This window comes from Hippoglossus stenolepis, chromosome 10 (assembly GCF_022539355.2).
Source record: "Hippoglossus stenolepis isolate QCI-W04-F060 chromosome 10, HSTE1.2, whole genome shotgun sequence".
NCBI classification, from domain to species: domain Eukaryota; kingdom Metazoa; phylum Chordata; class Actinopteri; order Pleuronectiformes; family Pleuronectidae; genus Hippoglossus; species Hippoglossus stenolepis.
Window position 1 is genome coordinate 14,324,883 of NC_061492.1, and position 15,153 is coordinate 14,340,035.

The 15,153-nt window shown below is 41.4% G+C and overlaps 1 protein-coding gene across 1 annotated transcript; it reads right to left on the reverse strand.

Moving 5' to 3' along the window:
• Window positions 1–6,024: 6,024 nt before the first annotated feature.
• prox2 (prospero homeobox 2) lies at window positions 6,025–14,072 on the reverse strand. The gene is made up of 4 exons (XM_035168508.2): window positions 12,519–14,072; window positions 10,380–10,487; window positions 8,790–8,984; window positions 6,025–6,611 (listed from the first exon to the last, which is right to left on the reverse strand). The coding sequence occupies exons 1-4, from the start codon at window positions 14,070–14,072 to the stop codon at window positions 6,444–6,446; spliced, it is 2,025 nt and encodes a 674-aa protein (XP_035024399.1). The 3' UTR covers window positions 6,025–6,443.
• Between the last annotated feature and the right edge of the window lie 1,081 nt (window positions 14,073–15,153).

Sequence of the window (15,153 nt, forward strand, 5' to 3'; positions counted from 1 at the left end):
GCTGTGACCACATGGGGCAGCATATGGAGCCATTTCCTCTCCTTCCTCTCCAGGACTTTTCAGACATGTCAGTTGGGCCCTAATCATGCATTTTTCTGCTTGAGTTGAGAACTGGAGTGTCTGTGGCTCTGGCTTCAGTGCCCTGTGGTTCTCCACCGGCACGGTCAATCGATAGCACCCGGCATCACTGTGTACACGACACACATGCACGCAAATACACACACACAAGTAGTGAAGCACACAAGGGCAGATACACACCGATTTTTACCCTCTATGTAGAAACCTGTGCTTTTTTTGTCCATTATTCAGGCCAACGTGCTTTCGACCATTTCCTTATTGTCATCATGCTTTTTAATTAGAGGAGAGTGGGAATCTGGTAGATGGGGGACCATACCTCAATAGTTCAGCCTTCCAGAGACTCAGGGACAAAAGGGGCATTTGTCAAGGTCTAAACCCACCCTCCCCTCACATGCACAGCCATCTCTAAGTCCCCAGCCACCCTTGAGAGGAAAGCTCAGCCTTCCATGTGCATAAAGTTGAAATAAACTGCAGTCTGTATTTTCATTGGGGAAAGTGAACCCAATTTACACGCTGCTCCATTGGAGATGAGCACTCTAGCGTACCCTAGCTGGTAATCTTGCCCAGATTTCCCCCCTTTGTGTCCTGCATTATTGTTGAAATAAATAACCTTTCACTGCAATCATTGCGGGGATCTTCACTTAAATTATCGCCCCACAGATAGCTCACTCATGATCTGCTTCTATATCCATTAACTATCCGGGAAAGTGATTTATTGGTGAAGGGTAAGAAAAAAGAAGGAATGAGGAGGGAAGTGGAGGGGTCGGTTTGGTTAGACAATAGTGCCCTCTACTGTTGGCAGAGGGGTTTGCTTTGAGAGTGGGGGGCACTGCAAACTGGCACTGATGATGACATTGTCAACACTAATGTGCTGATGAAGGACTCTGTATCTCTTGTAGCCTATAACCAGTTTATCCGGGTCTTTTAATATGGACGTCTTTAATTACAGTCGTGCATGGGAAGGAAATGAATGAGGAGCCAATTCAAACAAATCCGAACAATAACAACATCAGAAAAGCCAACGTGACCGTTTCTCTTCTGCACAAGCTTCCAAAAACACAGAGCTGACATGGAGGGATGGGCATGGACATGATGCCCTCTCTCCGCAGCAAGCCAAGCCAGGGCTCCAGTACCTAACCCCCTCCACTCCATCCCTCCATCCCCTCCTCTGCAGTCCCTCCTTCCCCACACTCCTGTGATGTGTCGTTACACGCTCGGCTGGCTCCTCTTCCATGACAGACTGTTACTTCCTGGAGCGGAAACGCATTTGATTGTTAACATCTGGGCCATTACAATTGCAAACTAGGGCTCTGTACATCAATCAGGAAGTGATTTCAAAACAAAGAGACCGTCCTCCAATCAATCTATTGGGAAGCGGGGGCATTACATGCTCCTGTAATCCCGGCTAATTAGCGGGATAATGGGAATGAGATTTATGAATCTGCTGAGGAGAGTGGAGGTGCGAGGGCACACTCAAATTAGCAGGGATGCACGCCAGCCACGGCTGCAATAAGGAGGATGTGCTGTTGGTTTTTATCAACTTCTTGCTGCCTGGCCACCTTTGGCTCAGTGTCACTGTGAGGGAGCATCACAGGCTCGTGTAAATGCACCGTGTAACAGATACAGTGAAGCACATCTCTGAACTTTGTGTCCACCAGAGGAGCATCTTTAGTTTCTAAGTGATTCTATTAAATATCTAAGGGTTTTTCTTGACGATAATGATGAAAAATATGCAGCATATGAAACAAGTGGAATCATATCGGCCTATGCATGCATCATGAAATGAAGAGAAGTCAGCAGGTTTTTTACTGTGCATATTTAAATATTGAACTTATAAAAGAGTAAATTAAAGCAGTGGTGGATCTAGGATTTTTCGAAATCAGGGGCCATAAGGGGGCCATGATTTACACAAAGGTGGCCAATTATATGTCTAACATGCACAACTCCTGATTCAGTAAGGTGCTCATTTAAGTCATTCCTTGTTTACTCATAGTTCTATAACTTTGAGCAAAGCCACACGTCATTAAATATATTTTGAAAACTGTTTCATGTTCAAGCACAAAGAAAATAATTATTGTTAACTGTCATATTCATTGTTAGTATTGTTATTATTGTTAGTAAGTTAAAAAAAGAAGATAACTGACTGGACAGGAGCACTTCCGGACTTTCAGCTGGGGTCAGTGCCCCCACCTGGTCACGTTGGCTCGTTCTCTCCAGGAGCCACATCACCTACCTTGGGAATCACAGTTGTAGAAGTCATAAAGTGAAGAAGTGAAGATAAAAAAAACTCAAACAAGGCAACTTCCTGTTGATCTCCTGCTGCGCAATCTGATTGTATTAAACATTCTGGGAGTTTGACCTGAGGGTTTACATCATCTTCCTCTCTTCCCTCCAATGTAGATGATGTAACGACCAAACAGTTATGCCTTAGAGTTCTGTTGGATTCTGGCTTATGTTTTGAGGACCAAGTAAAGAAGGTTGTTTAAACCTGTTTAAATCCTTGTTAACATTGGAGTTCTTACACAGGGTTGTCCATGTCTTTAACTTTCCCCAGCTAGATATCTGTAGTGCCCTCTGTTTATTAGTCAGACTCGATGCATTGACATCCCGTTTGTTTTCACATTGATTTTAAGATTTTATTGAAGACTTTTAAAACTTTACCCAATATATATCAAGGATTCACTGACTCCCTGAGCCTGGACGTCATCTTAGATCAGCAGAAAATGGTCTTCTGGAAGGTCCCAGGGCCCGACTGGTCACTAGTGATGCTAGATTTGCTACGGCTTTTAAATCACTTCTTAAAACGTAATTTAAAAAACTTTTATGTGTAGATTTATGTGTTTTCTTAATTTTATCTCAATTTATTCTTGTTTATCCTCTGTGAAGCAATTTGTAACTTTGTTCAGAAAGGAAAAAAATGTATATGACTCTTCTTCTTCTAATTGTTCTCCTTCTTCTTCTAATAATAACAACAACAACAACACTAATAATTATTATTATTATTATTATTATTATTATTATTATTACTCAACTACCTCACTCGCCCATTTTACCCTCAAATCTTTGTGTTTTCATTTTTTAGTCTGATACACATCTTGACTGGAGTATAATAGAATCTAACAAACAACCACAGCTCTCCGTTTATCCCCTTTCATCAAAGGTCTGTATAAGAGTGAATGAGAGGGACTGTGTGAAACTGACTGTGTGGTGGTGTATGTGTGTGTCTGTGTGTGTGAGGCAGCACATCCCTGGAGGTGGCTGCTTCGGTGCCACCCTGAAGCCTCTTCCTCCCCAGCGGCCCCAGGCCTGACCTTGCCCGCTGGCGGGGGACATCTCCCATTAAAGCAGCGCATTGTGATAAGGCCATTTCTTTTCCTTCAACATCCCTTTAATGTCATCCCTGAAATATGAAGTCATTAAGCGATATTAAAACAGTGCTGACAAACTAATTAACAGAAGACATTATACGGGATGGGCTCGATTAATCCGCTTTAATTGCTCTTTTAAATGGGGGCTCCAATTAAAATTAATAAAGATTTACTGGTGATCACACCAAACTACACTAAGAAGTGGTTGTCTGAAGGGCAGCCTAAAGTCAGCGGCCTCCATTCTCAAGTTGCACTCCCACTTGCTCCCAGCGCCCTCACAGAATAAGCCTGGAGAAGCGTCTGTATCTACGAGCATGAGATTAAACGGAGGCTGTCCCAGTGCCCCCCAGTCCCACAGCTCCCTCTCCAGCTCAGGGGTTTCTGATCCTGCCTTTGTCTCTCCAGGACCCTGCTAAGGAGACAGCCCTTTTCAATTTTTTCATTAACCGTATACCACACACACACACACACACATACTGACACTGTGCACTATTGGCTGTTCTCTCCTTCCTCTCAAGTGCATAAAACACGATGATGATGAGATTTCACAGCGTCCACCTCCCTGGAGTCTTTGCTGTTAAGCAGTTTTGAAGTATCCCCCCCAACAACAGTTCAGTACAGTGACAAGTGCACCCCTGTGTGGAGAGTTTTGTTCACAGCAAATTCTAATGCTACATTTTTAATGGCTTCAAACATTGATTTATAATATAGATTTAATTCTAAATAAGAGCTAGTGATTGGCTGAAATGTAAAAAACAATTTACACACACACACTATATACACCAAATAATCTCACATAGGTGCTGTCAGAGATGAATCCGATGTCTCTGAGGGAAACTGAGCTGTGTGTATTTCTTCAGAGATTCACTAGATGATGCTGTTACTCTTCTTCAGTGATCAGCTTCATCCATCTCTCGAAACTATTGACTCTGTTTGGTGCAAATTCTCTTTATTTATCTCTTTCTCTGTGAAACTGATAAAACAACAGCCTCGCAAACAGTATTTGTATAAAAGTATATTTTTAAGTGGCAGAGAATCTTATCAAGCAGTGTGTTTGTATTTTATTTTATCACGTCCAGTTGCCTTTTTACTTTCCATTTCATATTAATTACAAAACATGCTTTGTTTTATCGGAGACTCTCTAATGCAGAACATAATTTCACGTTGCAGTGTTGAAGTTGAAGCCTTGTCAGCCAGAGGCGGTGAAACAACTGGAGGTATTTTCTTTGTTTTCTTTCATTTTATCAGAGGTGACCAAGTCTTGTTCAGAAAATGTCACAACAAATTAATTTGAACGAAGCACTTTGGCTCAACCAGAGGCATTTTTAATTGAGTCGAGAATGTAAATCAATTTACTGAAGGAGACTGATCTAATTGGAAAGAAATGTCTATTAAAAGATTAGTGAGGTTTATTGTCTCCAGTCTTTGTCATCATCCAATCCAACTAATGTTTTAATTTCCTTAATGTTATCATTTCTGATGTAATTGGTGCTTGGGTGCCTAACAGGTTTTCCAATTAAATGTTTGGTTTTGGGCACTGACAATGTCATCTCGCACAGTGACAGGAAACAGAACATTTATTATAAGTGGTACATGCTGTTGTGCACAGTACATTTATATATATTTGAAAGGAACATTGTAAGAATTGTTTTAAAGTTTCAGGAGTAAAATGACCTATAAACATAAAATAATAGTACTGAAAATGTGATTATTTGCCTATGATTTACTGTTTTACCATTATGTTTATTCAAGGTGAAATACACAATTGACAGTTTGATTTGATTCATCACATTTAATCCACTGCTTATATTGTCTGGTTTAAGGCATCAGAAGCATCTCATCTGTGATTTTTCTGACATCACCAAACTTGCGTGTTCATGTGTGTGTGTGATAGCGATAGGCGTGCTCTGAGCGGGTGCCTGGAAGAAAGAGCCAGTGGGTTTGTGGAATTTTGCTTCGGTGGCACAACTGCGATATGAGGTCACCTCGGGCATTAGTCATTAGGAGGGAATGCATTGTGGCTGTTTTTAAGACATGGCAGTTGTCCGCATCCGCAACAGCCACACAATGAATGCAGGCCTTAGAAAGTTGACTTGAATTGGCTTCGGTGAACAATGAGGACGGCATAGTTTACCAGCTGGCTGCTGGACGTGGATTAGAGGCACCTTAGGGGCTCAGCACTGGGACGCACTGTTTCCACAGGAGAGTAAAACATTTACAACCAGAGATAAAGCATTTACCTGCGGTATATTGTTTCTTATAAACGTTTTTTAAAATATCCTCATGTAGTTGTTTTTGCCAAGGAAAAACCATAACACACCAAATACATGTATTTTATATTATAATTTAGTGCATCTTTAATTTCAATAATCATCCAGTACAATGTTTATGACTGAAATATCTGAAAATGATTGTTCTTTACACGACTTTTATACATGATAGTAAAACTCATGACAGTCACTTGCATTATTCTCACATGCACATTCCGTCAAGCTCATAGTTTACAACAAATTCATAGAATATTATGCAACATACAACAGCAGCGCTTGTACATTTACACAACACACAAACACCTAAGAAAGAATGAAAACAAAGTCTAATACCGTCGATAACTTCCAAAAAACCCCCCCCTCTCTTCCAGCTCAATTAAATAAGGCCACACTACAAATGATTACACTGTTGTAAACAATTTTACACACCCACAAAATCAATAACTCTCTAAATGTGTTGAGGCAGATTATAAGAGGAAATACTAAACAATAGTGTAAACCACAAGAGCATTAATTTTAATCAATACCTGCGTATTGATAAAAGTAAAACAACAACATTTCAGACTATGAATTATTTTTTTCTTTTTTTTACAGATTAACAAAATAATCATTTCTTTAACATCTACATTTCACTTCACTAAAATGCACTACAACAAAATAATACTGTCAAGGGACTAACTTCTAAACTCGCCGAATTCCTTCACCTGTACATTTCTGCACTTCATGCCTATAAATAGGAAGATGTCTTGAACTCATCGGGGACATCGCTGTCCAGTTTGCAGATCACCTTGTAAATAGCCTTCTTCCACGAGGGGTCCGAATCTTTGGCGGCGGAGACGGCGCTGTAAAACTCGTGCAGGGTGATTTCAGAAACCTCCAGGAATCTGTCTGGAACCTGGAAAACAGATTTTTTTTTTTTAATGGAGGTCAATCAAGCTAGAACATTATTCTATCAGAAAAAAAGATCACTTGTTACACACAAAGTGAAGCCATCTATCTTCAGCTTTCTCAAAGACAATAATATATGAAATGAAGACCTGTAGCGCAATTCTTCAAACACTCAAAGTGATGAAAGGGAGCTGATCTCTTTGTTCTCTGCACACATACAATAAATGCAATGCAGCAGTCATTAACTTTCAATTATAGGCCTCTTTGATTAGCCAGTCTTGTTGTCTTGAAGTCGGAGTAACTGCTGGTGAGCTCTTTCTTCCCTGGGGTTCACTGTGAGAAAATAGTCAACAAAGCATGATCATGGATCCATTGGGAAAATGGGAAGAAGCTGAGGATTGAAGTGATTATGGTTAAAAACGTAAAGATAATTGTGGTTGAATAGGTTTAAGGTAGGGGTTAGGGTTGGGAAGTATTAAATTAAAAGATCTCGATGACCCCCACCACGTCCGTCGACTGGGCCGTTGAAATCGGGAGCAAAGGGCAATGCATTGGCTGACACAAGCCAAGCTCTCCATTCTCACATTAGCCATTAGCCTTGCTGGTTTTGGTTAATACTATTTTTGCTCGGCTCCTTCAATTTTTTGATTTGTATACATTTGAAAATACCTTTCCTGATTGTTTCCGTGTTTGTTAAATTTCTAGATCCTTTAATAACTAGTTATTATTTTTCTAATATTATAGGACACATGTTTCGGCCATTGTCAAGATATACACCCTCATCTGAGGAAAGGCCTGCTGGGGTTGATCAGGCCTCAGGATGTGTCCAGGTAAATCCTATTGTATGATAACATCAATCTGAATTAAGGTTGGAAAAAGAGTAATGTTTACAATTTAAAGGTAAAGTTTTAATAGGATTTTTCTATGATGTAAAATAAGGTTTTGAATAAATTTTTTAGTTGGTTAGGGTTAGAATCTGGGTTGGGGTTGGGTGTGGTGGAAGTCAGGGTAAGAATCTGGGAGCTGTCCATATCAGGCAGCAGGATTCATAATAACACACCAGCGAGTGAATAGATGCAAGGGATGCTGGGAGAAAAAAACGCCCTGCAGCCCTGGTTTCCCATCCACTGGCTGGTTCGTACTACAGTTGTTGGCATAAGTTATTTTTCTTTCCCCTCATCTCCTGACACAAAAGCATCCCTGGGAAAGGAATGTCTTGGTCCCAAGGTAAAGAAAACGGTCTCGTCCCTTTCCCACCGAACGGCCTTCTCCCTCGGAATCCGCAGCGTCTTTCTCAGCATTCCGCATCAGTAGCAATCTCAGCCTCGCTCAGGCGTGCTGGTCCTCTAATCCTGAGTTGTTTTAGTGGGATTTTGCGGCTTCCTCTTCCCACAGTTTGATAAAGCATCACTCTGGAGTTTAGATAAAGGCTGTAAAGGCTGGCCAGCCACAGGTGCAGCACTGACACACAGGTCAGCACACAGACATACGTGACCGCAGCACATGCTGACAAGAACTCTGACATACTTTAACAGCTTACTAACTGATGGGACGAATGCGTCAACACTAATGCTTTAAAATGAATAGTTTGGCATTTTCGGGAAATGTGCTTGTTGGCTTTCTGGTGGAGAACAAATATTAGGCTACAATCAGCAGCCAATTAGCTTAGCTTAGCATAATGACTGGATAGAGGGGGAAACATCTAGCAAGACCATAGACAGGTGAGGTGTTGGACTATTTCTTAGACCCTGCTGGTTGTCCAGCAACTGGTCAGAGCCAAGAGGTAGTCTAGTGCATAAGACTGAAAATGTACTCTTAAGTTTATATGTGCACAAGATATATAATTTCAATTAGAGATCTTAGCAGTATGTGTTTTGTTGCTACTGAGCGCAGTCAGACTGTTTCCCCTTTTTTTCCAGACTTTGTGCTAAGCTAAGCTAAGCTAATTGGCTGCAGACTATTGGCTGACTCTTCTCATCACAGCCGTGAATGTTGAATATTTCCTTTAAGATGTTGGTTCTGGTCTTAAGTAGTAGAGAACTGAAGCTATAATCTTCTACTTTGAGCAAACCTTGTTTATCTGTTAAGAGCAAAAACCTCTTCAACAAAATCTCATGTTCAACTTTGTATTGATCAAACACTACAAAGTGGACCATGAGAGACAAATGACTAATGAGACACTTACATGGAAGTCATTGGCTTTGTTGTAGTGCATGTTCAGTGCCCGGAACAGCTCCGAGTCCCTGCTAACTGTGATGTCTTTGACCTCGCTGACGCCGTCGACGATGGACTGGCGGGCGAACTTCTCCATCTGGATGTAGTAGAACTCCCGGAAGTTGCTGAACCACTTGATCAGCTGAGAGGTGATGCAGCGGTTGAACTAGAGACGGAGAGAAAATAATACTAGATGTCACACCGCTGACACAATTGCAGCCCTGCTCCAACAACATCTGTGCAGCCAACGTCTCATTCGGCGTGGCTCGACCTTCGACCCCCCTGCAAAGAAGTCCCTAAAATTGAAGAACTCAGTTCAAAATATGCAATTTAAGAATTCTTTAATCATAATAAAATATGATTCTCCATGCTATTCATTTAAAATTAAATTACCTTCTGATGCTTTGGCTTGAGAAACCTTTTCCATAATTGACTGTAAACCTGTACCTTCAAGGCAAAATGCCACCTAATGGTCTGTCACTACACGCAACATTAATTGCTCTGATCTTTTCCCACCAATGTGCAGGATGAAAAAACATCTGTCGGGGCTGTGTGTTTCTAAACTCAGTCTTGACATTAGTCTTGTTATTCTATCTCATCATCCAGAAAGAAGGAAAAAAATGCCTTAGGGCTGGGCAAGCATCAAAGACGCTTCTTCTCTCTGGTGTGGTGGGTGAGAGAGCGGCGGCATAAGGACAGAAGGAAGCTTCCCTCTCATTGACTCGGGCTGATAGGATGGAATCAGACACTGGGATTAGGTGCTCTTTTGTCCAGTGCTACTTCCCACCACAGGATTGTAAGCAAGGTGGAGACGTTCGCAGGGCTGCATCATCCTCCCCCCTGACCCCGGGGGTCAGAGCAGATTGCGGGGCAGGGGGGCCCCTGAACTGGCTTGGAGATCCAAAAGAGAGGACAAGAAGAGAGGAGAGGAGAGGTAGAGAGAGAGTGGAAAGGTATTTGGAGAATATTGAGGGAAACATGGCAGGAGAGGTTAGTGGGAGCTTGTGCTCCAAATAGGAAAAAAAGAAAAGAGATGAGGGCTGAATCGGATGAATGAGAAGAGCTAACAACAGGATGCAGATAAGGAGACAAGAGAGAAGACAAAAAAAAAGAGGAGACAGAAGAGGAGGCATGACACGAGACCAAGGCCAAAACACACAGGATGTTGTGTTTAGGGCCAGCTCACCGCCGCCTGGTTGCAGCCGCACAAGTCTCTAATACCAACTCTCTGTTGACACTCAATAGCAATGCCTTTCCTACAGAGTCCTTTGTCACTCCATTTGCTGACTGGAGTGGCTTTTTTTAAAGAGAGAATGCCCCTGTATCTCCCTCTGCCCCCAGGACATACTAGCAGCTCAGTGGCTTTGTTATTTAAACCCTCTGCGTTTTTGTTTCTCTCCTCCGACACACTGCTGATTTTTCTGTCCCAAACACACACTGACAAGTAGATACCGGGGAGTGAAACGCAGGACAAACACATGGGCTGCTTTGTTTTACATGTTAAATAAAAAGTTCCTTTTTTTAAAAAAATGTTTTATTAAATGTAGAAAAATGTAATTACCTTGACATCAGGGAAGAAGGTTTTCAGCACGTTGGAGCTGGGGTAGCGGGTGTAGAAGAACATGAGCTTTGCCTTCTTCAGATGGCTCGGGGTGAGACCCTCCTGGATGTTCACATTTACGTTAAGGCCAAAACACCCCAGACAATTAAATATAACACACAGCATACAGTTCTGTGCAAAGTGATAGCAGAGCAGAGTATTGTGTTGCCTCAATCTTCAGCTAAATTGAATTTCGCTAAAGAACAGCTCGGCATTAACCAGGGAGTCAATAATGACCCTAACATGTGCTTATTGGCAAAACAGAATTACGAATTAGATTAGGGATTTTTAATTAGAGAGCGGAGCACTTCATGCCTGCCGGTTAAGACAGCTTGTTTGAAATGTTTTTAAAAAAGGGAGCTGATTTTCTGATATAATAAAGTTGATTTACAAGACAATATATGTATTTTTTCCGACAGAAAAAAACGCAGCCAAAATTCTGTTAAAAGTTACTTATAATATATATATATATATATATATATATATATATATTATATTCCAGTAGGTTATGTGGTATATTTAAAATAATTTTAAATGGCATAAAAACAATCACATTTACCATTCGATCAACAACGTATATTTCCTTTATTGTAAATATGAATACATGCCATTCTTTCTCAAGTTCTCCCCCCGTGGCAATGAAGATGCTCAGGAGCATTTCCTCTGTAGTCCATCACAACGCCTTAGGTCATAATATTTCCTTATCGGGTCACCACACCATACATTTATTAAGGAACGCTACCTTTGAAATAAAGAAGTTGGAATGAAAGATTCATGTGGTATTGTTCAAAGAGAGGCAGAGCTCTTTGCACAGTAAAGATAAAGCAAATCCTGAGAGGTGCCACGTTTTATTCCTCTCTAATGCCTTGCGACGAGAGGATACACAAAACTGAAATCTGTTTTAGTTTTTTACGATAAATAAAGAAATTATTCTTTTCAATTACTTTGAACAGTTAAATGTAGAAATAATTCTGATCATATTGATTGTGGACTCCAGCGGGAAAAAAATAAACTTATTTAACTTTCTAAGCAATGGTCAAATTTCTTCCCCGAACAGAACAACTTTGTCATGTGAGTGATTTTCTTTATGTTCCTGAGAGGTAAAAACACCGTCATCTTGCACTCTATTTTAATCATGTACATTCTGACAAAGGTATCCAACAACAAATGCTCAAGACAAGAGCTCAAGTGTTGTGGTGGGGAAGCACTTGTGTTTTCCACCGGCACTCAGATGTGACCTTTTAGATGCACCCCTATCACTCTGATGATGGAGAAATAGATCCTGCACCTTTTCAAGTCAGAAAAAAACGACGCTTCCTGAAACAGAAACCAATGCTTTCTCTGCCTTTGAAAAATTGGCTTTTGTTCCTGGCAATTCTTATCAAAGCCTTGTATTCCTTTTTATTTGTCTTTTTCTAGACTTAAAGTCATTACTCTGCTCAGATTAAAGAAGATGCTATAATTTTCTGTGGGGTTACCGAGATCAAAGATAAAATTCTCCTTGAAGTTTGTTACTGGAACTGGCCATGTTGCAATGAACCTCAACCAGCCATTGTTCAAATAGCAGAGCTGAAATATAGGGATGAAATACAAGGTAAATACAGCATAGATATTATAGATATTATAAAGCATACCACTCTTTATATTGTGATGTTTTGAATTTAGTTTAATGCCAATTTGTTGATTAATTTAAGTCAAAGAGTGAAATAATATAAAATAAAATGTATGAATTTATTTTTAGTTTTTTTTATTTATAATTTTTTTAACTTTCTTCACTTTCTTTAACAGTGTGAAAAGGGGCTTTATTTGTTAAAACAATTTTTTTCTTACATTTCACTGTTTTACACAGGGAGTAATTCATGGATCTTGTTGAAAAATATCTGGCATATTAAAGGAGCTGATGTCTATGACTGTGTACAATTTGGTGCAGCTTGATTGAATTTAAGGGGACTGTTGGTCCTAGAGGTTTGTGCTCTTGTGCCATTCTAATTATTGTAAGTTTTTAACAATAATAAACAAGCATATTTTTTTTTCTTATTTTTGCAAAGGCAAGGACAGTTTGCAAAACAAACGATTTCATTCATTCAACTGAAAGGATATGTTGAGAGACATGTAGGGGTTTCGTTCAGCCATGCTCTGCAGTTCACTGCACTCGATCTTGACGTGAGGGAGACACAGACTGTCGACCGTCACTGCCCCCAGGGCGGAGGGGCGAGGGTGGTGGCCCAGGTGGCTGGACGTCACCTTGGACCTCATGGTGAGGGTTTCCCAGGGCAGGTCCACTGAGTCTGGGGAGTTCCTGTCCATTGACGGGGGCATGCAGGGCAGAGCCCCAAAGTTGGAATGGGGCCCGTACTTGAGGAGGTGCTCCAGGATCTGGCTGTCGTGCAGCGGGGTGCTGTAATTGAACTGAAATGGTGTCTGGTGCACAGGGTAGGGCCTCTTCACTGTTTGGGTTACCAAGCTCATGGGGGTCACTGGCGGCTTGCGGACCACCAGTGACAGAGCCTCTGTCTGGTCCTGTGGGCTTTGAGCTGCAGAGCTTTCGTAGTACTCCAAGGAACGGGGTTTGACTGCTGCCTCCTCAGACTGGGGCTGATCATGGGTGGAGCTGGCCTGCTGGCTCTTCCTGTCTGTGCCCACACTCATCTGCATCTCCGGAGACGAGCACATGCACGGCTGAGGGGGGAGGTCCAGCCCCGTGGAGGACGTCTTCTTGAACACCCTGTCCACACACTCGTTTACAGCCCGGGAGAGCTCCTGCTTCAGGGCGTCCTGTAGGTTCTGATTTTCTCTCTGTTGTGCCAGATAACCGGTCACTTTCATTCGGTCCTTACACTCTGCTGTCATCCTGCTGCTCTTCCTCTCAAAATCATCTTCAGCGTTTCTGTAGCGTGACTCTGTGCTCTCTGCCAGGGTGTCATGCTCAACGGCGATTTCTGCGTCTTCTCTGTCGTCATGTTCAGGATCGTCCCGGTTGTAAACTTGAAGGAACTTCTCCTGGAGTTGACGCAGGAGCCTCTGCATGCTGTGGAGCTGCTCCTTCAGCTTGTGACACTCCTCGTCCTTGGTGTTACAGTTGTCACTACTGCTGCTCCCAGGTCTTCTGCTTGCCGGTCCTCCGACACTGTGCTCCTGATGCTGAGGCAACCTCTGTTTGCGTTTGTTCTCCCTGTAGACGTCCCTGGCCTCCCTGGTGTCTCTGACCTCCGCATCTGACCTCTCGCTGTCTCCGTGCTGCTTGCTGTTGGGAGAGCCAGCCATGACCCTGATGATGTTCTCCACTCTGGCTCTCTTGGCCTGCAGGTGGTCGGTCATGGGATGCTCACCGTCCAGACTGGTTCCTGTGGAGATGTGACCAGTGGGGGAGGTGGCTTCCACCGTGCTGTCCTTGGAGGAGACGCTGCTCTGGTCTTCCTGGCCAGAGTCAGCAGCGGTGGAGCCGGAAAGGTAGAAATGGCTTTCATCCAGTGCCCTCTTGCTGTGGATTGTCTTGCGAAGGAGCTGAGAGATGATGGAGCCGTTTGAGTATGAGGCTAAAGGCTCGTCATACATGTTTCTGCGGAAGCACGGTAACATGACGTCAGGTTTGTCGTCCTCCATGCAGCCTTCACTGGAGCTGTGCATGTTCTGGTCCGGGAGACTGAGGTTCATGCTCACTGGGGCGTCAGCAACGCACGGTGATGAGTGTGAGTTCAGGAAAAAAGGAGGAATCTGAAAACACAGACACGTTTACCACATTAAATGTTTATTAATAATAAAGAACAACACATTTTACAAAATTATATTTTAAAAAACGTATGGCCACAAATTGTTGTTTATCATTTATGTGTCATTATTCTATATTGCTTTTTTTATTTTTAAATAAATAAAAAAAAGACATCTTAAAGGTTTTTTCAGTCTATGCCTGTTGAACAATAATATTATAGTAAACAGCTGTGAGATAAGCCTGTCGTGTCTCTTTATACTTTGGATGGAGAGAAAAGATAAAGTATATACATTTTTTAAATGATCAAATTCATCTATTAAATACAACTTCCAGGTGTAGTTATGTCATGTTATTCATAAACCATGAAATTAGACTTTAACTTAAACTTAGAATTATATTGACCACAACCATTTACTGGTTTTACTGTTACATGTGAGTGTATTTCACTTTGCAAGCTCCACAGTTCTGTTAAGAAATTAAATAAACATCCGTCATTGATCTTAAGCAACAAGAGAGTGCATTAATTTGTATTGTGTCATCTTGGGTTAATTCTAAGAATGAAAAGAACAACTATGATGAAGAACCTGGTAAAATTTCAGCTAAGCCATCGCTCTCGCACGAGAAACGGCTCTGTGTGTTCATGCTTTTCATCTTCAGGAAAAACCAAGAGTAAAAGATCAATCGACTTAGTCTGGTTACTAATTCCTTCTCGATATGTTTGCATAATAAAATATTTTGGTCCATAAACACAAAATGTATTAATTCAACTAATCTAAAATTATAAATGTACATTATGCATGTGAAACTTTTTTAGGAGCACAGCTTATCTAATATTTCTACATTTGAAGATAGTAATTTATATAACCTATATAAGTCCAACTTAGGTTTCTAAAATAAATGAGCATTCTATCAGAAAGACCAAGAAAAGTTTAAGATCATTTAAATCTCCTGCATTTATGGACACGGCAGTTATTTTGGTTACCTTTACTCTTAACAGAACATACAATCCACAGATAAAATGTAAGT